The sequence below is a fragment of the Aythya fuligula genome, chromosome 1 (assembly GCF_009819795.1).
Source record: "Aythya fuligula isolate bAytFul2 chromosome 1, bAytFul2.pri, whole genome shotgun sequence".
Lineage (NCBI taxonomy): Eukaryota > Metazoa > Chordata > Aves > Anseriformes > Anatidae > Aythya > Aythya fuligula.
The window spans coordinates 100,318,610-100,342,821 of NC_045559.1; the positions used below are offsets into that span (position 1 = coordinate 100,318,610).

General features: G+C 36.0%; 1 protein-coding gene across 2 annotated transcripts in view; it reads left to right on the top strand.

The window, feature by feature from the left end:
* Window positions 1–24,212, top strand: part of GBE1 (1,4-alpha-glucan branching enzyme 1) — a 177,852-nt gene that overhangs the window by 93,720 nt on the left and 59,920 nt on the right. For both annotated transcript variants that reach the window (XM_032191794.1, XM_032191787.1), the window contains exons 8-12: window positions 8,669–8,784; window positions 9,002–9,129; window positions 13,626–13,724; window positions 16,559–16,669; window positions 20,094–20,265. In XM_032191794.1, coding sequence (XP_032047685.1) covers window positions 8,669–8,784; window positions 9,002–9,129; window positions 13,626–13,724; window positions 16,559–16,669; window positions 20,094–20,265 — 626 coding nt within the window. The remainder of the gene's footprint in view (window positions 1–8,668; window positions 8,785–9,001; window positions 9,130–13,625; window positions 13,725–16,558; window positions 16,670–20,093; window positions 20,266–24,212) is intronic.

Genomic DNA, 24,212 nt, shown 5'->3' on the forward strand with positions numbered 1-24,212 from the left:
GAAGATATTCTGATCCAGGTATGAATTCAAATGTAATTTCAGATGTCTGAGAGCATTATGTGGCTGCATATTGGCTACTTTGAGAGAGCATCTGTGCCGATAGCTCCTGAAGGACCTTACTGTATAGCACTTCTTCGTGCCAACAGATGAAGTAGAAATTTTAGAGGAAAAGAACTTAGTGTTATTTTGTTGGGGACTTCAGAACTATGGCTTGTACTTGAATGAAGATGTGCTGATTTCTAAGTAATTTTCCCTAATTATCGGATGTGTATCAAGTCTAATTGCATATTGCTATTCTATCTTTTACAACATTGTGAATGAAAGTGTCATCTTGCTGCATACCACTACATTTATGGAGGTCCATAAATGGACTAATGCATCCAGAACAGGCATTGTCTGATGTGGGACTCTGGAATTCTGGCTGGAACTAAATTGAAAAACCTCTCTATCTTCAAAGCTGCTGTTCTGGTTTACTCTTCAAAGGAAAAAAAATAAAATAAAAAAAAAGCTTTAGTTAAATGAAATATTTTAACTATAGCTAAACCAGGAAAACTATTCTGCTGACGTCATTTTTACTTTTTAATATTTTGCATTCATTCACTCTTCTCAGAGTGAATTAGAGCTTCAGATTATGAAGTAACCATTAGCTTTGAGTTCTGAAGAATAATTTCCTCATTACTAATTTTGTTGAACATAATGCAGTGTTAGTGTTTTTAATGCACTGTTTTCTATTTTGTCCATTTGATTTTGTAGCTGTCTCTGCAGCTAGGGCTTGATTATTGGATATCACAATTTACATGTATATCAATCAGTGCTGCTCTTTTTAAATTTTTTAGAAGTGCTGTTTTTAAAAAGTATTTTAAAATGCATATACTTATGCCAGTAGCCTCCATGGAGTTGGAGTTGTGCCCATAAAAAGAACAGTATGGAAGTAATCATGCAATCCTATACACAATTGATTTAAGTGTTTAACTTTTTATGTTGTCTGATAGAAGCTGATATGATTTAGTTTGTGAAAGGATTTCAGATCCTCCCTGAAAAAAAGTTTAAAAATAATTCCTCTTTCATCATGATGACTTCTTCTGACTTTTCATAATACTACTTAAATATTTAATGACAAGTTCCTGAAAGCTCATCTTGAAATTCTGAAATACTTTTGAGCTTTTCCATTGTAATTGAAGGAATGGGATGTTAACATCTAAGCAAAGATGTCTTCCACCACAGGTATTAATAAAAATAACCATTTCTACACCATTACAGAAAATTTTTAGTCGTTCTGTGAGTAATTTGAAATAGTCTAGTAATTTTGTAATATCATTGGTTTTCTTATGATAGCATGCATAACTTCTGAAATTCCGTGGCGAGAAGTAAAACATTTTTCCTGGATTTAGATGTGCCTAGGTTATATGTTTGCTGTTCATGTGATCTTAAAAACACAAGATGCCTGCATTTCTCTGGCACAGATTCTAAAGAACGCTCAACTTCTTTTTTCCTTACTGCCCATTTCTGTGAGGCAAAACCTTGTCTCTTCCATTTATTTACGCAAGGCTTGGTGGAGTTATTTCACTAGTCACATACGAAGTTTTATTGTTAGCATTTTAATGTCTCATACTGTCCAGTTTAATGGAATAATGTCCTGTAAAAACATAGAAAAGACTTCCACAGACATTTGTCTGAACAGGTGCTGGGTTTTGCTACCACAGCTGCTCTTGTCACAACTGGTAGATTTAATGTTGGGTTTGATACTCAAATACCTGACCAGAAACAGGTTGAGATGGACTGTTGACAAGTTATGTCTACTTTGTGATTTTTTTTTTTACCTCACTATGACAAGATAAATTAGGAATGACCTGTCTTCTTGTAGGTCTTGTTCTTTAAGTCCAGAAGGGCTACTTTGCTTGAAGTTGTTCTTTCCAGTAATAAAACACTCCCAAGGGCCACAGTGTTGGCTGTCAGAATATAAGAAACTTTAACACTACTTTTTTTTTTTTTTTTTTTTCACAATCACGAAGTCATCCTGAGGCCCTAATTCCTGATCTAGTGTTTCAGACTTTCGTAACTGCTGCATTCCCTTCTGGTCTCAGGGCAGAACAGTCTGGCTTCAAGACCAGTACTTAGACCAGTCTGGTCTTCAGTCACTGCTGTATTCTGGTGCAGACATCTGGACTTTAAGGTTTGATAAAAGGGTGATTGTCTAGAACAGACACAAGTAGGCATTTGACAAGGCAAGTATAATCTAGCACTGCCTTAGAGGGATGTTGTCCCTGTAGCTCCTGAAGCTAAGATCTGGTATGCCTTCAAATGCCTGCCTGAGTACTCACCTTTGCTTGTCTCTGCTGATTTCAGAGGTGCAGCATTTTTGTTTTTCTTTATTTATAGTTCAAATTCTTTCATGTGTCCATAATATAGGTCTGTCTCCCCTTTCTAGTGTAACAGTGCCGTTTACATGCAGGCAGATCACTCTAAAGTTTTAGTTGCATAACAGTCACAGTTTGTCAAAACCTTTCAACCACTTGCAGTGGATAGTGGGCGTTCTTTTTCAGTAGAGGGTTCTGTTTGTTCTGTGCTTGCGTCCCAAGAACTTGCTATGTCAGTCAGGATTTCCAAAGTGAGGACTTTGATTTAACTGTAAGGAAATTTGGTCATTAAATCTTCAGACCAAGCTATCTAATTGGCAGTTGAGGTCATATTTTTAAATATTTTGGTTATCCTGCTGGACCTGTAGGAAAGATAAAACTCAGAGCTGTAATCTACCATTACTTGTGTTATTTAGTGTCATGCTTTTTCATTTGAAATATCATTTAAAAGATAAAGCTGTTTTGCAGAGCAGAGATCAAAGGTTACTAGTCTTCTGTTTGGCACTGTCAACATCTTTGCTGTATCTCAGAAGATGAAGTGTCTGCTTTCAGTATTACGAATTCTGTACAGGTAGCAAAGTGAGCATAACCTAATCAAGTGAAACAGAAAGGTCGTGGTATGGATCCATTTCTCTTTAAAACAAACAACAAAACCTCACAATGCAGAGAACAGAGGTACAGTAGTAAGATTGTAGGTAGTAAGTGGGAAAGGAGAAGACTGAGGTAATTAAGATATTTGATAACTAAGGATAAAGCTCGGGGGTAGATCTAGAGCTAATACTTTAAATTTGGATGATTCAGGGGAAAAAAAGTGCTTCTCTTCATCAGATGTTGCTGAAAGATGCAGATAAGTTGTCTTTAATGACCCAGCTCCCCATTAAGGAAATCTTGAGACAGTAACGCTAGTAAAATGAGAGAATTGCAAGCTTATACCTATAAACTTTCCCAAGGAAGTACAATATGAGTAGCATTTTTCCAAGCTTGTGTGTGAGTAAAGGTCTATTGTTATTGAAAGTGTTAGTTTCAGGCTTCATCCCTGTACTTCTGTCTCTGTGACAGACAGAAGTAAAGACTTTTTCAACTGATGCATGTAACCTCTAAGTTCTCCCTTGGTCCTCAGCTCACTTTTATTCTACAACAACTTGAACTGCTTGACCAAAGGGAATATGACAATATACGAATTGTCCATTGGATTGGTTGTCTGTACTGGGAATGTATTTTTCTTTTATTAATTAAAAACTACAACTTGAATAGTTCAAGACTTTTGTAGTAATTTTGAAAGCTTTTATCAGACCTCCTGCAACTAGAATTTGATTGAAACTTGGAAGCTCTTTATATTTCTCTGTCCTTGGAACATTGTCACGTCCTTGGAACATGTGTCAAGTGCCTTTTATTTTAAAATAATGTTAAAAAATCAGTGTATGGTAAACAAAAAGCCTTATTGTCTTGCAACTTCTCACCTCAGTATTATTGATATCTGTGCTACTAACATTAGTTCATATTCTTTGTTTTCAGAATAAGCTTTTTCCTTATAAGTTATTTTGTCTCAATATTAGTTTTGAAATGTGAGGAAACATAATGCTGCTGAAACGTAATGGCTTGTTTCCTTCCTGGCTCTCCAGAAGGCAGCCATGCAATGCAATTTCAGAAATCCTGTGTCTGGAGAAAGTAGCACTCTACACCTGTGCCTCTGTGGTTGTTCCTGTGGGGAAAAGAGACAACTCACTGCTTCTTGGGACTGATACAGGTGGAGTGATGTGTTGATGCTGACCGCTTCTGCTCACAGATCACCATAGGCCCCAGGGGGATAGCTCTTTGTTTTCTATACAGTTCAATTCAGAGACAAAATGCAGCTTAGATCTTGATCTGTACTGAGCAGATGTTCTATTGGTCTCTTAATGGCTGTTTCATGTTATGTTGAATGACACAGAGAGGTTTATGCTAACGTAGAAAGGCATTTTGTAGGATTATGAGTGCCGGGATCAAGTGGTCTAGCCATGGTAGTGGGAATCTTGCCTCAGATAAAAAGTGAGTGTCTGCTCTGCTGCTGCTTCTCGGTCCCTCGTGGCTGGTGATGCTGGGGGTCTTGGCGACAGTGAAGGAGAGCAAGGAATCGCTTTTCCACATAAAAGAAGGAGGTGGATATACACAGCTGATTCTTTGTTTCTTTCTTCCAAATAGGGGTAATAGCTGTTACCTTTTGTATTGCTCTGTAAACAAAGTGCTTCTGAGTAACAGGTAAAAAGGTATATGCTGACTAACAGTGCAGGGAAGAAAAGAAAATCTCTGTATCAGCTCTGTGCTATACATACTTCTTTCAGAAAATAACTTTTAATCGGGTTCACTGGGAGTTAGCATTATCAGACTGAATGCCAATTCCGTTATTATTATGTTTAGTAATCCTTTGCTGGAAATTAAGCCAGTCAACTGTTGAAATGTTAGGGAATAATTCCAAAAGTAATATTTCAGCAATTCAATGCTATTATGTGTTAAGTTAATTATACACTAAGAATTGAAAACAGGTAAATCATCATAAGTGTCTCGATTCTTATACTGTCAGCAGTTCCACGCGTTTTCTATAATACATAATAAATGCAGTTCCTGAATGTCAACATTAATATGGTTCAAGAACTGCAGCTTCAAACTGTTTTAGGTACAGACGATATTATTTTTTTTTGTTCGTAGTGACAAAATTTAACTGGTTTAAATGCATTACTCGCATCTGAATATTTCATGTTCATCATGGATTGGAATTTAGTGTTTTTTTTTTTTTTTTTTTTTTAGAACAAATCATTATTTTACTGTCTTATTAGTACAGCAGTAGAAAAATAAGAATTGTGATTTATAAGCAGTACCACAGGTTTTCTGCTGACCTAGTACAGGAAAGTTGTTAAATTCCACATCACCTTGTGAAACCAGGTCATCTAAGTAGATATATGCTCATTTCACTTAAAGCAAATTTCTCAGTTGAAATGTGTAAGTTATTGGCCCAAAGGTGGGGGAAAAAACCAGTAAGAGTTCTCTGAAAAGATCTTCTTTGTTTTGAATAATGTCTGAGTGAATTCTGAAGTGCTTTAATTTACACTGTAAACCATTTGGTTCCTTTTGCTAGCATAGCATATATTTTTCTCTTCTTCCATGAAAGCATTGAAAGAACTTCTTATGTGGTATGCAAAGATGTGAGAGACTGTTAGGATATAAGTTAAGATATGACTTCTGCTCAAAAGAAATTACATTTTTAATGAATGCTACCCAGTTTGCATATCTGTCTGTAAAATTAGGAAATTTCTCTTCTAGGAATGTTACTGAGTTATTGCTCATATGGTGGATATATTTCAATTCTGCTATGATTTTAGCCTCTACTGCAATTCTGCAAAGTTTTGTTACTTATGTCAATTTCTATTTCTAATGCTGCTGCTCCTGTAAACAAATTGACTTGGATGAAATCACAAACCTCTGTATGATTTGTGAGTTGCATGTTTCTTTGAAACCATTATTCAGTCTCTTATTTTGGAGTTATGTAGTTATCTCCCTAAAGATCAATATAGTTGCTTTTATTTGACATTTTTGGTAGAAATTCTTTTCATTTTCCCCCTCCCCCCCACCCAAGTTTATATGAGAAACAGAGTTTATTTAACTGTTTATTTATTTACAATCTTCTCTCCCATGTGCAATCAGATGGCTGGAAAACATCTGCTGCGCCTACTCAGGTTTTTGAAGTCATCAATTTGCTAACTGATCTTTTGGTTCAGCAAATTCATCTTGTTTATTCTTATCTGTAGTCACTTCCTCATGTAAAAGTCATTACAATTTATTTTCATAATGGTTCTACATCTTTTTTTTCCAAAGATCAGTTTTCAGTGCCAGCAGTTGTGGAAAAATTACATATGTTACCCATCTTGGGAACTGTGTGTTTTACAAATGTGCAAATCCTCTTCATCATCTTAAGAATTTTAAGGTCAAGCAGTCTGTAATGAGGAAAACCAGCTCCCAAGTCTGACTAGTGCTTGTGGCAATTAAACTACTCTTTGTACATGTATTATCTTAATCTTGAGAGATTATTTTTTATCACTATGAGCAAAAGTCAGCAGTAGCTGTACAGCGTTTAGCTTACAGCAGGGAGCTTTCTGCAAAATTGATGCTGGGTCAGGAAAAGATACAGCAAGTATTAGAAAAAGCTGCATTTTTTAAGTGACAAGTTTACCAGTTCACAAGAATGTCAATACCTTTCTAATCCTTTCACTATCAGAGCATTATGTTTCTTTATTTTTCATTCATTGCTAATCATTTCACCTTAGAAATAAGAAACATATAAAAGGTTCTACAGACAAGCTACAGAGATCTTCCTACTGTAGTATTATCTTGTGAATTAAATATTTGGCTGGAAAAAAAGTTATGTAATATATGCCCCCAAAAGGTATTACATTACAGAATCAAGACAATATGCTGAAAGCTAGGAAATGCTGGCAAATTATCCAATTTATTATTTATTATTATTATCAAATTGGAATTTCCAATTTGATAATACTTATGTTTTTATATAGTGCAGAGCATGTGAAGAAAAGCAGAAATATTCTAATCACATTGAGGTAAATAAAAATTGGCTATTCACTGAGATCAGGATTTTACCAGCTTCATGGTATGTCTAGGGTGTCCCCGTGTTTTCAGATCTAAAGCAGCCTTCATATGAGGAAGGTTCTGGAAGGAAGGAAGGTTGGGATGTTAGTTTGCTGAAACCTTTTTTTTTTCTTGTGATATAATAGCTTCATGAGTACTGCCTCTGGTATCTGCTAAATGAAACATAGAAAGGGACACCTTCATTGGCTAGCACCAGCTATGTGCATATGTAAATTATAATTGTGATACAGCCTAATGCACTTTGAGCAAGGTGTACCCCTTCCATCTTGCCCAGCAGAGGGTGATGGGTGAGACCCTGCATGCTTCTGTGGAGCTTCCCCTTCTCCTTGGGCACAAACTTGGTAACAGGTGGGATCGTAGTTATGCTGTGTTGGGAAATTGGTATGAGATGAGCTGTAATGCTGGCAAATGTTGAAGATGTGGGCAAAAAAGCATTTGGCACCTCATGGGGTTAGTTGAGATGGATGAACTGTCTGGAAGCCTTAGTTCACAGGAGATGCACCTGATGCAGCCTGAGCTGAGAGTGTCAAAGGGCAGGGGCACAGCAGGTGACCAATGGAAGCAAGACACTTGTGGTTTTGAAACTACTAAGACCTACTATTGTAGGTCTTAGTAGTTTCAGTAGGAAAACTGTTTGCGAACAGTGGGAAAACTGAGAAACCATTCTGCTCTTTGTTATGAATTCTGTTCACAAATGCCTCTATGTGCTTAATCACTTGGAAAACTCTTTTATATTTATGTTTTACCGTCCATGCCTTGTTTGTGTGTTTGTTCTATACCATTACTGTTGTTCTGAATTGCAAATATCTCAACTTCCATTAGTCTGCACTTTAAGAAGTTCTGTAACACAGTAGATGATTTGGTGCTAAAAACCTACTGGTGATATGTGATTTGTATGCATAATTTAAGGAAGGGGAAAAAAAGAATTCAACTTTTGTTTGGCCTAGGAATTACTGTAAATCCATAAAATCTTGGGAAATAAATCCTACCTCATATACTTTCCTTTTGAATACCTAAAGGGGGCCTACAGGAAAGCTGAGGAGGGACTCCTTGTCAGGGAGTGTAGTGACAGGAGAAGGGGTAATGGTTTTAAACTACAAGAGGGTAGGCTCTAGATTAGACATAAGGAAGAAATTCTTTACTCTGAGGGTGGTAAGGCACTGGAACAGGTTGCCCAGAGAAACCATGGATGCCCCATCCCTGGAGGTGCTCAAGGCCAGGCTGAATGGGGCTTTGGGCAACCTGGTCTTGTGGGTGGTGTCCCTGCCCATGGCTGGGGGATTGGAACCAGATGATCTTTAAGGGCTTGTACAACCCAAACCATTCTACGCTTCTGTGCTTTTTCTGTTCCATTTTATAAGATCTGTTCTCACAGAGTATAATTGTCTTTAGAGTTGCAGATATACAGTGACACATACTGTGTTAAAACATGTTAAAACTATAACCTATATAGGTGTGTATATATAGGTAGCCGTGTATATATAGATACTGTAAGCTCCCATCTGCAATCTTAATTATGTTCAGTAAAAGACAGGGATTCAGGAAATGAGGAAAAAGCCATTAAAAAGGTAAAAGTCCAGTATACGTAGTATATATTCAAGTGAGGAAAACTATATAACGAACTCCAGTTACTTTCACGGTTTCTAAAATTTTCCGTGTTTTTTTTTTTTTAGCTGGGAAGTTTTGAGATTCCTTCTTTCCAATCTGAGAATGTGGATCGAAGATTATGGCTTTGATGGCTTCCGATTTGATGGTGTTACATCTATGCTGTATCACCATCATGGAATTGGTAAATAATTTGGTCAACTCTAATCTAAGTAGTCCTGTTACAGTTCTGTTACTGTGGAAATGGTGATACAAAAGTTCACTGAATGCTCAAAATTCAGACAATAATTCATCTTATTGTGCTGTTACATTGACAGATTTGAAATTATGAATAGCAATTTGTGTGTAGCAAAATGTGTTTAAAAATATAACTGTGTCCTTTAAACTTCATGTCTTTATAGGCACAGGATTCAGTGGGGATTACAATGAATATTTTGGCCTACATGTGGATGAAGATGCTTTGTGTTATCTAATGCTGGCCAACCACATGGTTAACTTCTTGCATCCAGAATGCATAACCATAGCAGAGGTAAAATCAGAATTTACCATACTCAGTGACATAATATTGATTAGTTTGCTTTGGGATTTGAATTTCCTGGTAATTATCAAGTCACACCTCAGGTACTCAAGGAACAATATAAGCTGACAAATATTAATCAGGAGAAAGACTTTGTCTTGTGAGGAAAAACAAGTGGAATACACATTTTGTGAATTTTCTGTGTTATTGGGTCATTAACTGATGTGGGGATTACCCCTCTCCCCCCAGTCTCCTTGAATGAGGTTTGTTTTCATTAGTTCAAAGTTTTTGCATGATTGCCATTTGTCACTAGCAATTCATGGTACTAAATCTTAACAGCCCTTGTGCTGTTTTGCATGTTTTAAATTATAATGGCATAATTGACAACTGTTCTTCATAATAATTGTGGTAAATTTATAAATGCTGAATTTATGTGCTAATTTATATTTAGTATTAAATTTCCTTAGGTTTTTGAGGGAATAAATAACTGTATTTAAGTTTGGTTCAGTTTTCAATGATATTTTCTCTCTTTATCTAAATTAGTAATTCTTGTAAACCTTGAGGATTCTTCTATTGTTATATTTAAATAACTCTTCATTTTAAAAAAGTTGCATCTATCTCATGTCATTATGGACTATACAGATTGTTAATAAAACATTTTTGGATTAGAGTTCCTAGTTCCTCCTTGGGAAAACAAAATTGTGCTTTTTTTTTAATTTTTTTTTTTTTTTACTTATGATTAGTTTGCATTATAAACAAAAACAGCTAAAAGCTTAATGGCAGGCTATCAAAAACAGCATCTGGTAAGCAATTAATAATAAAGTTGAGGTGGTTTCATTAATCTGTAGGCTTATTTGAAGCAAGTTATTGTGTGTGTGAGATGACTTATTTTCTAGGAAGACAGATTATAACCAATTTTAAGTTCAATCTGCTTATATTACATGGTATAAGAGTTGTAGAGTTGTTTTTATTTTTAATAATATGCCTCTTCAGTTTCTTGTGCTTGAGTTGAAAACTGCTTCTGTTTCAATATGATATTCTTCAGTTTAAGGCAGTCACTATACGGAACAGAAATTTGACCAATGTGTTCCATGGTTAAAGGAGACTTTCAGAAGGAGGAACTGTTGGCATAACTGAAAGTTGCAAAAGGCAATGAGGAATTTTGCTTTCTTATAATGATGATGGAATGAGAGCTCTATGAGTAAAATATGTTTTTGTCTAGCCATAATTAATGATAATACATTCCTTAATTATTTGATGGATAACTTGCACAGCTTTTTAATATTCTGTGCATTCACCATCTTAGTAGTTCCTAAATTTTTAGATATTACTGACTGCATGCTTATTTTTCATTTGGTCTTTTCCGTAAAACTGGGATTAAGATTTTGTGTAATTTGGAAAAAAAAGTGTTAAGGAAAATGTAAAACCTTCAGGCATGATGTAAAAACAAACAGGCAAAAAAATCCCTCCTGCAGTGATTTCATTTCTTTATATGCAGCTCATGTCAAACTAAGATGTGAGCAACTGCTTAGGAATTGGCGAACTATATCTGAATATGAAGATATACTGAACATAGTACTAATGGATTTTTTTAGTGTTCAGGCAAACTTTTTAGATATAGGTGGATATAATAAGTATTAAATTTCCAATTTTATTTCCCTAAATATGAATTTAAAAATTGTGAATAAAGTCAGTAGGTGCTATTTAAATCTCAGATGCACATCCTTGGCCTGGTAGGCATCACAGATGAGGCTTTTATTTCAGGTTTGGTGTTTTGGAGAGTGCTGGTCCTGCTTTTATTCTTTGACTGATTTAGCAGAAATATTGAATTTCCTTTTCTAGTATCTAAACATTTAGAAAGAAAATCTACTTTGCTAATCTTTAAGATGTACAACATGTGGAATCTCTAGTCTTAAGAAGTGGCTGAGGGAGCTGGGGTTGTTCAGTCTGGGGAAGAGGAGGCTCAGGGGAGACCTCATTGCTCTCTACAATTACCTGTAAGGAAGTTGTGGGGAGCGGGGGGTCAGCCTCTTCTCACAGGTCAGCAGCGATAGCACTAGAGAGAATGGCCTCAAGTTGTGCCAGGGGAGGTTTAGGTTGGAAATGAGGAGACATTTCTTCTCAGAAAGAGCAGTCAGGCATTGCAACGGGTTGCCAAGGGAGGTGGTGGCGTCACCATCCCTGGGGGTATTTAAGGAGAGGTTGGATGTGGTGCTTTAGGGACATGGTTTCGTGGGTGACATTGATGGTAGGGGTATGGTTGGACCGGATGATCTTGGAGGTCTTTTCCAACCATAATGATTCTATGTTTTGAAGATGTCTACATAAGGAGAATCAGTATTGTAAAAAGTACTGTGCGGGTGCAGAAATTCTTTTCATAGCTAGTTTTTCACTTTTAAAACTGCTTGTACTTTCCTTCAGTATGGCTATTCCCATACTTAACTCTGCTATTAATTTTCTTCAGTAAATTGAAAGAGGGAAATTGTGTGTGAAATACATAAATCTTGATAAATACTTCAAAATAAATAATAGGTTTGTTCATGTATGAAGAGAAATAGGGTAATCTAGACTAACCTCTTGCTCAGCGTAGGTTCAACACTCAACTTGCACTAGGTTGGTTGCTCAGGGCTTTGTCTCGTTGGTCTTGAAAATCTTCAGGGACATATCTCACACCACTCTGGGCAACATGTTCCAGAGCTTATTTATTGGAAACTTGTAAATGTTTGTTTGTTATACTTACATCCAGCTAGAACCATCCCTGTATCAATTTAGGACCTTTGTCACTTGTTCTCCTGCTATCTCACAAAAGGGTCTCTCTGTCTTTCTCAGTAGCCTCCTCAGGCGCTGGCTGCTGTTCTGTCCCCTGTAGCCCCTTCTTCCCCTTACTGAACAACTCCTTTCCCTCAGCCTCCCTTCCCAGGGCACGTGCTCCAGGTCCAGCTGTCCTGGTAACCTCCTGCTAAACTTCCTAGCAGTTTGGCAGGGTCTGTCTTTAACCGAGGACAGGGGTAAGGAGGAGAAAGTGGATGCAGTTTTCTCTGTGGTATTATGACTGCTGAGTGAGTTGTGATAATCCCTTCCTTTGATCCCCTGTCTTTTCACTCAGCTGAGGATGCTGCCTGCCGTTTCTGCTGCCAGGACAGGAGGTTAGCTCATGCTCAGCGTGCTGCCAGCCCAGGCCCTTCCAGCAGAGCAGCTCCCCAGCCTGGCAGTCCCCAGTCTGCCCTGAGTCAATCCCAGGGGCAGGATTTGGCATTTGCCCCTGTTGAACTTCTAGGTTGCTACAGCCAGTCAAGGTACCCCTGAATGGCAGCCTGCCTTCTTTCTGCACTCCACACTTTCCCCAAGGATGCCATACATGAGCTTTATGATGGTGCGGTCTGTTTCTTCACCTCTGTCAACGTTGGCAGGTGGCCATGCGTGTATATATATATAGAGAGAGAGTTATATATATAACTCTAAGTACAAATACATTTTTCACTCTGAAGTGAAAGATTTGGACATGGAAAGTCCGAATTTTGCATTGTTATTGCATTGTTAGTACAGATTTTACAATGAGTTAAGGTTCTGGTTTAAGATACTTTTCTGGGGATCTCTTGCGCCTTCATCTAGTCTAATGCAGCAATTTGGTTGAAAACTGGATTGAATCCAGAAAACCAGAGTGAGCTTTCTAATGAAGCCATAGTTCTAGTCAAAATTTAATTCCATAAACTCTTGAGTAGACACAAAAGCGGTGTATGTTAATCCATAACCATTCTGGCAGAATGACTTCTCACTTGCATAAGGTAATACAGCTGAGTGCTGGTAGGTATTTTGCAATTATGTGAGGATTTGCATTTTCTACGCAGATAAGCAAACTTTAGAAGAAAAGATGTTATGTGACACAACTCTCTAATAAAGTGGTGAAATAAGTAATTTATTTTAAAAACTTTGAATGACAAATTTAAGAGTGATCAGCCTTTATGAACATGAAACTGGAAAACTATGCAATAAGAGTATGTTACTTTCCAGGGTTAGCTGGATCAATAGTTTTGTTTTTGTGTTTAGGGAAAGGGTAGAGATTGTATTTTTCTTTCTTACTGTGCTTTATTCAGCTTCTTATTTTTATGCCATTCCTTATGCAAAATATCAATAAACAAAACGAAAGTTTAATTTGTCTTTTGTTGACTACTTTCTACTTGCTATTGATTATTTGGAGCTCAAGAGAGCTAATTATTTCAAATTCTGTCTCTACTAAGGTCTCTTTCTCTTCAAATATCTATTCTATTAAAATGCTTTGTAGTGGAGTATTTGATGAGACAAGCCATAATGCTACCCTGTAACTTTTGCATTCAAATAGTAAGTCTCGCTGTTGTGATCACCTGATTTTTCTCCCTTCCCTTGTCCCCCTGTCAATCTTTGAAGATGTTTAGTTTACAGAGTGCCTGTGTACTACAGTACTATTGTATGGTGGAAACTCTGAACTAGTGATTGCAATGCTAGCCAAATTATGTTGTGTTTTATTTAAGGATGTTTCTGGAATGCCAGCTCTTTGCCGTCCTGTTGCAGAGGGAGGAGGAGGATTTGATTATCGACTAGCCATGGCTATTCCAGATAAGTGGATACAGGTAAGGAAAGGTGTTCTAAAAATATGTTCTGCTCCTCAAAATGGTATGTTTCTCTAACTACGCATACAGAGAAACACTTTGGAATTCTGCTGATGAATTTTAGTCTCCCTTATCTGTTAACTTAATGCCCTATTAAAATAAGTTCTGACAGTCTTGAGTACAGATATTAGCGGCTGAAATGAGAGCTGTCAGATATCATATCTTAGGTTTCAGAAGATGAGTAACATCATGGGCTATTCTTTGCATTCTAGCTGATTTTTTTTTTCTTCATAAAATGCAATAGGTATATATTCATTTTGTTTGAAATAACCTGTATCTTGCAGCAGCAGTATGATGTGCATTCTATATTGAATGTGAACAGATAAATAATTTATGTGCATATGGTTATCTTATTAAAAACAAACAAACAGAATCATACAATGAACCCTACTAAAATTGGGCATAACAATTGGCATGGAGGATCGATAGAGCTGAAAATTTAACCAAAGTAATCACAGGCAAATTACACTAACACCACCAATCAGTACCAAGGGGTTACAAAAAGAATAATAAAAGTCTGTAAATGCTCTTCAAGAGCAATAATGTACTAATAAACATTGACTTTGATAAGGATTAAAATCACCTTTTGCTTAATACAGAGGATCACAAGAAAAAGAATGAAACAATAAATGATCTCAAAAGGCTTTTACTGATGTTTAAGAAAATGCTCTTCAGTTAAATATAAGATTGCATCCAAATCCCTGGGTGTATCATGATAATCTGAAAACAGTAAATGTTTTATATGAACATTAATGCTTCAATAAATGTAGTGAGTAGCTTAAAATAAAAAGTGAATTAACTTATCTTCAGCGTCTTTCACTTTTGTAACTAGGAGGTAGAGGGCAGATTGGTTGAAAAATAGTTTTTGAACTTTTTTTCATGTGGAAGACAAACTTGCCAGCTTTTCTAAGATCATCACTAAACTTCAGAGTGTGTAGTTCAGATTCTGGATGCAGTGAGGGCTCGTAAGTCTGTAGTAACAAAGAAAAAACCTTGTTGTGATGGTCTTAGTGGTTGTTTTTTTCCTTCTACCTTCAGCTTCCCTACCACTCTCTGACTTGTAAAGACGAGTGATTTCCTGGTAAAAATATTACACAGGGGAGGAAAACAAACAAACAAACAAAAAAACCCTACAATTTTAGAAGAAAACTTTATAATAACAAATTATAATCTATTTTGGCCATCTCTGCTGTGAGCTGCTTATTTTAATTTTCAATATACAGAGAGGAAGCATGCCTATCCTGCAGTAAATTCTGTCCTTTAACTGGGGAGAAAGCTTCCAGAAGCAGCAGGTGAATGTTTGGTATGCTGATGGGATGTTGGGTGTAAACTCAGCTGTTATAGTCTAGGCTCTTTCCCAGCATACTCAGATTATGTAGGAGTGTGATTGTGCAAGAACGTAGGGACATGCAGGCAGAAATGTTCTTGATGAGGAAACTGCAAATAAGTAATCACAACAGAAGATCTTGAGGTGGAAGAAGAGGTTATGTGTGTGCTTCTGTTACTGCACTTCTCAAGATAGAAGTAAAGCTAAAAGGACTGGAAGAGGAAACTTAGAAGCAAGGTCTATCGACTGTTGTTTTTTTTTTGTTTGTTTGTTTTTTCCTAGACTGCTTGCTTACATTTCTCTCCAGCTTTTAAGTATGTACCTTCTAAAAGCATGTTTTTCTGGGCAACTTCCTAAAAGCAGTTTTAGACCTGAAGGATCTCCAGGGATCCATGAGCTTGTTCTGAGGGATTTGTAAAAAGTAGTTCCTGTAACTGAAAAAGTAGTTGCTGTAACAGTGGGTTCAATAGGTCAGGTTTAACATAGACCTAGTATATAATATGATGCTGCATAGGTGCCTGAATGTTTTCAGGGCAAGAACTCAGGCTGGGGGAAAAAAGTTGTTTAGGAGTACATAGTTAAAATAGGAATGCTAAATTTTATGGGATCACATCAGCCTTCTTTGTCACTGCCTTTTTATCTTTTTATCTATCATGTACATGACGTATATACCTTTTAATGTATACATCATGCATATATATACATGTTTAAACTGGAGTGAACAATGGAGAATGATAAAGCCTTATAGAAAAAGAAAACGGTGAAATTAGGCTAGATTTAGAAAAGGGAAATAGTATCATGTGAGGCAGAAAATTGCTATTGATGTGATTTGTTAAATTGCTTAAAAAAGAAAAAAGCTAACATGGCAGAAAATAAAGTATGTTTTGTATTCCAAAACTCAGGCATTCAAACTGGTTTGGAACTGAGCTGGAATTTGCAGATCAGGGAATGTGGAAGTCCCTGTGCTAAGCAGATTCTCACTGTACATGTATTGTACGCTTCATGGCAGCAGCATAGGTGCAATCTTGCAACGTGCCATTCTCCACAGCACCGCTCAGTACTTAAGCTATAGTTACGAAGGACGGTGCCATATGCCAAGGTTACTTGAAATACAGGACATGTTTCAATACCTTATGTAGGTAGGTCTGTGCAGATATTTCTTCCCAGTTTTTGGTGCAGTGTTCTGTTGCGGCTCGTAAATCATATGCCCCACTGTATCAAAGGAATTACGTGATAGGTGCCAGGTCCTGTTTTCCCTATTGATACATGGGAGTACAGGGGAAACAAAGTATGCAAGTTATCTCTTTGGATCACCAGAGAGAGCTCATCATGTCAAAGCTTGGTAGCAGGAAAAGTTGAAGTCCACAGTTTATTGGAAATTGCTGTGCTAATATAATGAAGAAAGGCAGTACAAGGCTTGTACTTAAACAGAAGTAACCTGTGAATGATATTTCCTTAATTTCTGTAGATCATTAAGGAGCTGAAAGATGAAGACTGGAATATGGGAAATATTGTGTATACGTTAACAAACAGGCGGTATGAAGAAAAATGTATTGCATATGCAGAGAGCCATGACCAGGTATGGTACCTGTTTTTTTTTTTCCATATATAAGCAAGTAAAAGATAAAGTTTAGAGGTTTAGCAGGTTTTTGTTTTTAAAATTGAGCCTAGATTTGAGATGGGCAGGTCTGGTATGCTGCTTGTGGTTTGTTTGTTTGTTTGTTTGTTTGTTTGTTTGTTTTTGTTCTTTTTTATTTTGGTTTGGTTTTGAGCTTCCTTTTTAGTAAAAGAATCCTGCCATGCATGGCTGGGTGGTGTTATCTTTTCAGTTTTGTTTTCTAACAAATAAATTCTAGCTTCCTCTTTGTCCTGCCTGTCATAGGACATAGGAAGGCATATAATCCATGCTTTCTAAAAATCCACTTTCCATAAGGTAGGCTGAAGCATTGTTTATGGTAAGTGTTAAACAAGATGACAATTTAGCAAATTTGCTCACTCAGTCAGCGTTTGAAATGTGTTTATTCCCTTCAAGAAAATGTTTTCTTTCTGAAAGGATTGCAAACCCCAATCCTATTCTGAGATCTAAATGGAGTGTTCTTTAACAGTGTGATTCAAAACACAGCAATTGTAAAGGTTCTGTATATGGAAAAACAAAAAAAGTAATGATGAGTTTGGATAACACTCATCTCCCACAATCTTTCAAAGTTTTTTGTTTTTTTTTTTCCTGAGGAATCAGAAAACATGATGGTTGAGAACTTTAAAATTTTAAACTTAAAAATAAATAAACCATTTTCTAATAAAAAGCTTAAGTAATCTACTTTCAACTCGTTCCTTTATGTAAGAGATGGACATTTCTAATACCTTTAATAATGTAAATCAACAGAAGTATCTAAAATTACAGCTATATTATATTTTCAAAATAATTTATCAGCTTTCTTTACTGTACCTATTTGCCTTCCTATCACTGAGATTGTTATACAGTGTTCACGTAAAGTGTGAGAGCAGAGTCCAAGTCCTGGTTAAGAACTTCAGGTATTACTTGGAAACGTATATTCTTCTGATTATATGCTTTTAGTAAAGGTGATCCTTCATCCCAAAGTGTGACATGTATAACATTTCTGTTGTTGTTGTTTTATTTCATGCTAGATTATATCAATAGTTTTTCATATGACAATATATTTCTGTTTTAGAATCTCATGTTTGGGAAGAATTTATTTTGAGTTGATTTTTATTTATTTTTTTTTTTTTTTAAAAGAGGATTGCAGTCAGACACCAGGATAACATGTGAGAAGTAGGATAGAGAAATTAAATGGGAGTGTGGATAAAATTCAATGTAAAAATATTCAGTGATGCCCATAAGAGGCTGAAACAATTCCAATTTTTTATATGTAATGATGGGTTATTAATAGACTACTAACAATCCAAGTACAAGGTCTCATGGTTATAGCAGATAATGGAAAATACCAACTCAGTGCTCATAGCAGTCAAAAAAGCAGATAGATTACTTGGAATTGTTATGAAAGGAGCAGACAGCAAAATCAGTATTCCACTGTAGCCTTTTATGGTTTACTTGCATCATGAATATTGGAGGCAGGTTTGGTCTTGTATCTCGGGAGATCCAGCATAACTGGAAGAAGTGCTGAGAGAGATGGTAAGAATAATTAGAAGGTATGGAGTGGCTTTCAAAGGAAGAAAACTAAATAGACTAAGACGCTTCAGGGTAGAAAAGAGATCATTAAAAGTGGAAGGACATCAGTTCATAAAGTCGTGACTGGCATAGAAAATGGGAACAGGGAACAATTACCCCTATTTCCAGTGGGAAGATTAGAGAAGATATTAAAACTAACAGATGCCAGATTCTGAGTAAAGAGTTGTTGTTCCTCCCCTGTCTCTCTGGCATGAAGCAAGTTCTGTAACCCCTTGTCATAGGATGATGTGTTTGTTCAAACTTTGTGACTTCTAAAGCGTTTGAATTTGTTTCAAAGGAGATTGATTGAAGGCTCCTGAATACAGACATGCTGTTTCACCTGTCTTCTGTGATTGTTAGGGTAACATTTTGGGGAAGTATTGTTAAGAGTTTTGTTTGCCTTCATACTCTCTGCTGCCTGTTAGCTACTGGCTGCTTTTGGAGACAGTACACTAAGCCAGATAGCCTGCTGGTCTGATGTCATACACTTCATGCACTTGTGTCTGTGTGAATACAGAAGTTAAGTAATCCTTTTATTGAAATAGAAGAATACTCATTAACTATTAAAAAGTAGAGCCAAATGAAAGGCATGCAAATACAGGTCTGCTTAATACAGAACTTTTTAGCATTGCAGTCTTGCCCTTGTTGCATAATAACTTCTTCCTTAGCTTGAAGGAATTTATTTTTAACTTGAGGGAATTATCTATTTATGCCATTATATTGCTAGTCTGAAAACTGAAGGATGATGGGGCCTTTCAGCTAGAGCTGTTTCCACATAGACAACTAAGTTGTAATGTAGTGAGTTTTCACATTAGAGTATAAAGAGACAGGCTGATGAAACAAAAATCATATATTTGCATGCAAACACTCCAAAATATTTTCAACTACCTGTATGCTAACATATTCGAATAATCCTAATAATATTAGAATAACCAACAGCATTTGTTTGGTGTTTTTCCATTCTTAAATACCAGCAAACACTACGAAGTTAGTAATTCAGTTACTGTTTTTTTGATAGAAATACTAGCTTATTTTGCTACCTTCTGTGAAATCAGAAAACTAGTAATATTCTCGATAGCATATAAATGAATGTTTCACACTCTGCATCTGTAAATCAGGAATATTGTTAGTAGCTCTTTATTTGTACATCGTAGGAACTTTACTTGAGATGTTTGCTTTCTTAGTTTTGTTTTTGTTTTTTTCCCCTACAAAAATTCCAAAATGCTAGGTCTCTTGTGGTTTATTGAGTGTACACTAGCATTTTACATTTAATATATGTAGGCAAAAAGGTTCTCAGAAGTAATTGTGCAGTTTGATACCATCAAGTGAAATACAAGATCATAGCAAGGGTGAGATAGCTAGGAGCTGATTGACTGTATACGTACACTCACAGGATTGCAAAGGAAAAGTGCAAAGTTGGGTCAGGTGTTCAGGCAGGGCTCAGCTCAGGGATGTCTCTGTGTCAACTTGCAGACTTTTTCTTTTTGACAAGAGATCACGTATCACAATCAAGTGGTTACACATCAAAAAAAATGCAACGCTGCAATAATTAGCAGCTAGGCTCATCAGCAGGGGCAGGATGTTCACTTTGTGAACTGGGACCAGACTGTGAACACCGAGTCACGTCCTTAACCCCTTGCCAGTCTCCTGAATGGCGCAGGTTGGAAGGAACCTTAAGGATCATCTTGTTCTAATGTTCCCTTTAGAATACAGAACACCTGTTTAAAAAAAAAAAAAAAAAAAAAAAAGTTAGAAACACTTCTAGTACACTAGTACACTCAGGGGTTTTCTTCATTTTTTTTTTAAACTATTATAGGCACTTGTTGGTGATAAGACACTGGCATTTCGATTGATGGATGCAGAGATGTATACAAACATGAGTGTGCTCTCGCCTCTAACTCCAGTTATTGATCGTGGAATACAGCTTCATAAAATGATTCGTCTCATTACTCATGCACTTGGAGGAGACAGCTATCTCAACTTCATGGGTAAGTAATCTTAGGAGCATGCCTTTCATTTTCTCATCTACAGAAGGCTTGGCAGTGAAATCAAAAGATATGACACCATCTTATAGTCATGCTATTTATTTTTGAGCATAAATATTTTTGTAAAGATTTAGTACAAATTGTAATACACATTGTTTTTCTGTCTGTAAGATATACTGTAAGCTAAGAAAATAAAATCAGGGTGGTTCCTAATTGTAACAGAAATAAGGTTTGGAAGTGTGCTAAGTGTGTTCAGAAGTTACTCTGATTTATAACTTAAACTAGTATTTTAATGGTAATTCTACAAGTCTGTCAGATGGTAAGCCTCGTCTTACAGAGCTAGCTTGTCTTTCATCTGTTCTTCTCTTCCTAAGCTTTTTAGGGTAACAATGAAATAACTAAGGATAGCTCTGTGCTTACTTCAATTACTCATTATCAAATAATTAGTGAAGGGAAGTAATCTGGAATCAGTTGATTTATATTTCATTGCTTCCAAGTGAAGAGCAGAAGCTTAATGAGGTGCAGGCAAGGACAAATTTTAGAGACAGGAAGCACGTCCTGCTGTGGAAGAAGGGAAGTAGTAAAAGCTAGATATACCTTTTGTTTGTAAGAAAAAATAAAAATAACTGTTGCACTGCTTCCTAAGCACTACAAAAGCTTTGGTAGTTGCTCTCATTTGATCAACAAGCTGCAGTTCAATTTGGTAGTCTTAAAAATTGAATGTTGCTCTTATTTTTACATGCAATGCTAAAGCAATGTAAGCTTGATGCTGTCTTCTGGATTTTTATTCCTTAATTTCTTTGTGAAATAATCATTACTTTACAGAATTGTTTGTTGTTATTGTTGTTGTGGTTGTTGGTTTTTGTTTGTTTTGTTTTGTTTTTGTTTGTTTTTTACTGTGATGTGGTGTGGCAAGTTTTGTATGGCAGTTCTGTTAGTCACATAAAGGGAAAAAAGGCTGAAAGCATGCTGAAAACAATTATTTTAGACAGTTTTTACACAGTGAAACACTTGAAAATTACATACTTTTTAGCTTAGTAATGCCTTCAGTTTTTGCTCTTAAATGTTTTATTACGAAGTTTGAGGAGCATTGGATATATTCTGCTTGCCTTCCTTAGTAGAATGTTTATAGTATACTATAAAATAGATGTATTAAAATATATTTATAAGTTTAAAAAAATGAAAAAACAAGTGGTGCTGACATTTGATTTAAACATGTTTGTGCTGATGTCTTCTCTTTCACAGTATTAGGACACTCAAACTTACATACCATGGCTGTGGTTTGGGGGTTTTCTTTTGTTAAAGAACTAAAGTAACTTGAATACGCTACAAAAATAAAAATAAAAAATATAATTGTATGGTATACTAGTGAAGCTACTGGTTCCAATAACATGTACATAGGATACTTTCTCAAGAATGAAGAGTGAATGAAATAAATATTTGAATTGTGTAGTCAGGCACCAAAATGTACAAGCTATGATGTGTGCTGTTCTGTTCAGATTAGTGATACTACAGTAGTTGAGGAAACAGGTGTTTAGAAAGTATGTGTACTAAACTGCAGATGTCTCTGTCCCAGATTGACTTCATAAGGTTAGAAAAATGATCAGTAATTCAATGTGGCATGTTAAATTCAGTGTGTCAATGCAGGTTGATTGAGCAATTAATATTGTGTATCCTTGAGTACTGCAAATGTTTCAGTAAATACATTATCATTTGCTATATGTAAAAGGTGGAAAAAAAATTGTAATGAATGTTGGAGTAGAAAACTTACGTTCAGAATGCTTTCAGTCTGGTGTACTTAAAATGCTAGTTAAGCAAATACAGTGATAAATGAGTTTTCTAAATTTCAGTTTTGAGAGAAAGACAAGAGTTGGGAAGAGAAGCCTCAAGTGAGGTAGGAGGAAGGGGGCAGGGGGTGTCTCTTTTCAGAACACCTGGAGAAAGCACTCTGGGTGCCTCTGTGCTTCCCTGGGTCTTTCAATAATTCTATTGTGTTTTCTTCTGAAAACTAAGATGACAAAGCAACATGCTGCCTTTTCAATGCTTTGCTTACCTTAAGGAAAAGGAAACACCTAAAAATAAATAATAATGTATTAGGGGTACACATGGAATTGGAAAACTGTGCTCTCAAAGATATGCTTGAATTTCTCTTTTAAGATCTAGAATTATATTTGACTACCCCAGTGTTGGAGTATCACTTACATTCTGTATGTGAAAGATTGTTACTGAGAAGTTTTGTTTCCACTGATCACTGCTCGTGACTTTCTCCTGATGCTATTAACACAGGATAGTTCTGTGCCCTTATTACAGACATCTATGAGAAACCACTGGAAAAGTCCTGGAAGTAGTTAACCTTATTTTCCATGTTTCTGGACATCAAATTTTCACTGACAGCCCAGTATAGGCAAGCAGTGACGTATGAAAACTTAAGTTTGAACAGTAAAACTTTGCACATTAATTTTCTAATAATACAGATCATTGGTATATTATTTTCTACTGTCTGTTTCAGTTTTCTGTGCAGCTTTTGCAAGTAATCTCTAGGGTTTCATTTGCCCATCTGGAATGGAAGACTTAACCTAGAAAGGAAAAACTTAACATGCTTCACTGAAAATGAGCATGACAGTGATTAACATTCCGCTTTAGGGAATGAACACTCTGGAAGGACAGTTTGTTTAATAATAATAGTATTGTTTTATAGTAATTGTTTTGATACTTCTGCTGTATCTAAATCCTTTTCTTTCAAAGCACATAGGGAGTAGCAATCATACTATAGTTGCAGTTTGTTCTGCCTAATTCCTGTTGTTGATGGAGATTTTAGTACTGAGACTGGCCAGTGCTGGTCAGAAAATGGTATGCGATTTTAGGAAATCACAAAACTTACTAATTCTTTTTGTGCTATGCTTTAATAAGGTCACAGTTTCCTCCTCCACCGGCAAGCTTCCATGAAGGTGTTAACATAGATAATACACATCTGATTGTCTGAGATTTAATGACATTTTAAGAAAAAGTCCAAAGCATTCACAGTATCTGCCTGTATTAGTAAGTCGTTTTTCTATTGGCAATATTGGTAAAACCTCTGTTCATACACAAGTATTTTTGTTTGTAATTGTAATGATAATGAAATACAAAATGCATATAATATTAATGTAGTTCAAAACAGAAGAAAAACTTGGAAAAATATTTGGAGTCAAAGATATTTGCCTACTCTAATGTGAAGATTCAAAACCAAAATAAATACCCTACATCTGACTAAACTAGAATCTTTCTTGTCAATTCAACTACTACAAAAGAACAAAAAGTCTTAAGGTTTGCTTATTTCCTAAATTGCTAAACAAGGACTAATAGAAGTTAAAAGACTTCTAAAATACTACAGGGATCTTCTGATCACACCTTGTGAATAAATTAACCACTGTTGTCATCCACTGGATGATGTCTAACTTCAACATTAAAAACTCTCATATATTTCCCATAAATACTAGTTGTACTGTTCTGTTTGTATGTTGCTTCATTTTCCATCCTGTCCTTGAAGAAAAGCTATAGGCAACTGTAGTAGTTCATTTCCTTGAAATTTTCTTTCCTATTCTCTTGCTCGTTGTCTGCACCCTGCAATTATGGAAAACCCTGCAGGACATGTTGAAGAGCTGTGCAGTTCTTCAGTGAGCTTGTTTCCATTTTCTCTCCTTATCTTGTGGTTCATCTGTGTCTACCTAAATTTAGGCAAGGAATGGTAACTGCTTTATTGCCTAGAATAGACGTAAGATCTAGCCCAAAGGGCCTTAAATAGCACTGTAGATCCTTGGGATCCGTTATAGCACAAATATTTACTGTTTTATGCCACTAAAACCTTGCTTTTCAGTTTGCAAACAATCATTTTCTTGCTTTCTTCTTCATTTAAAATAGGCTTAAACTTGAATCTATTGATTTAAATTGAGATTAATCCCAACATGAAT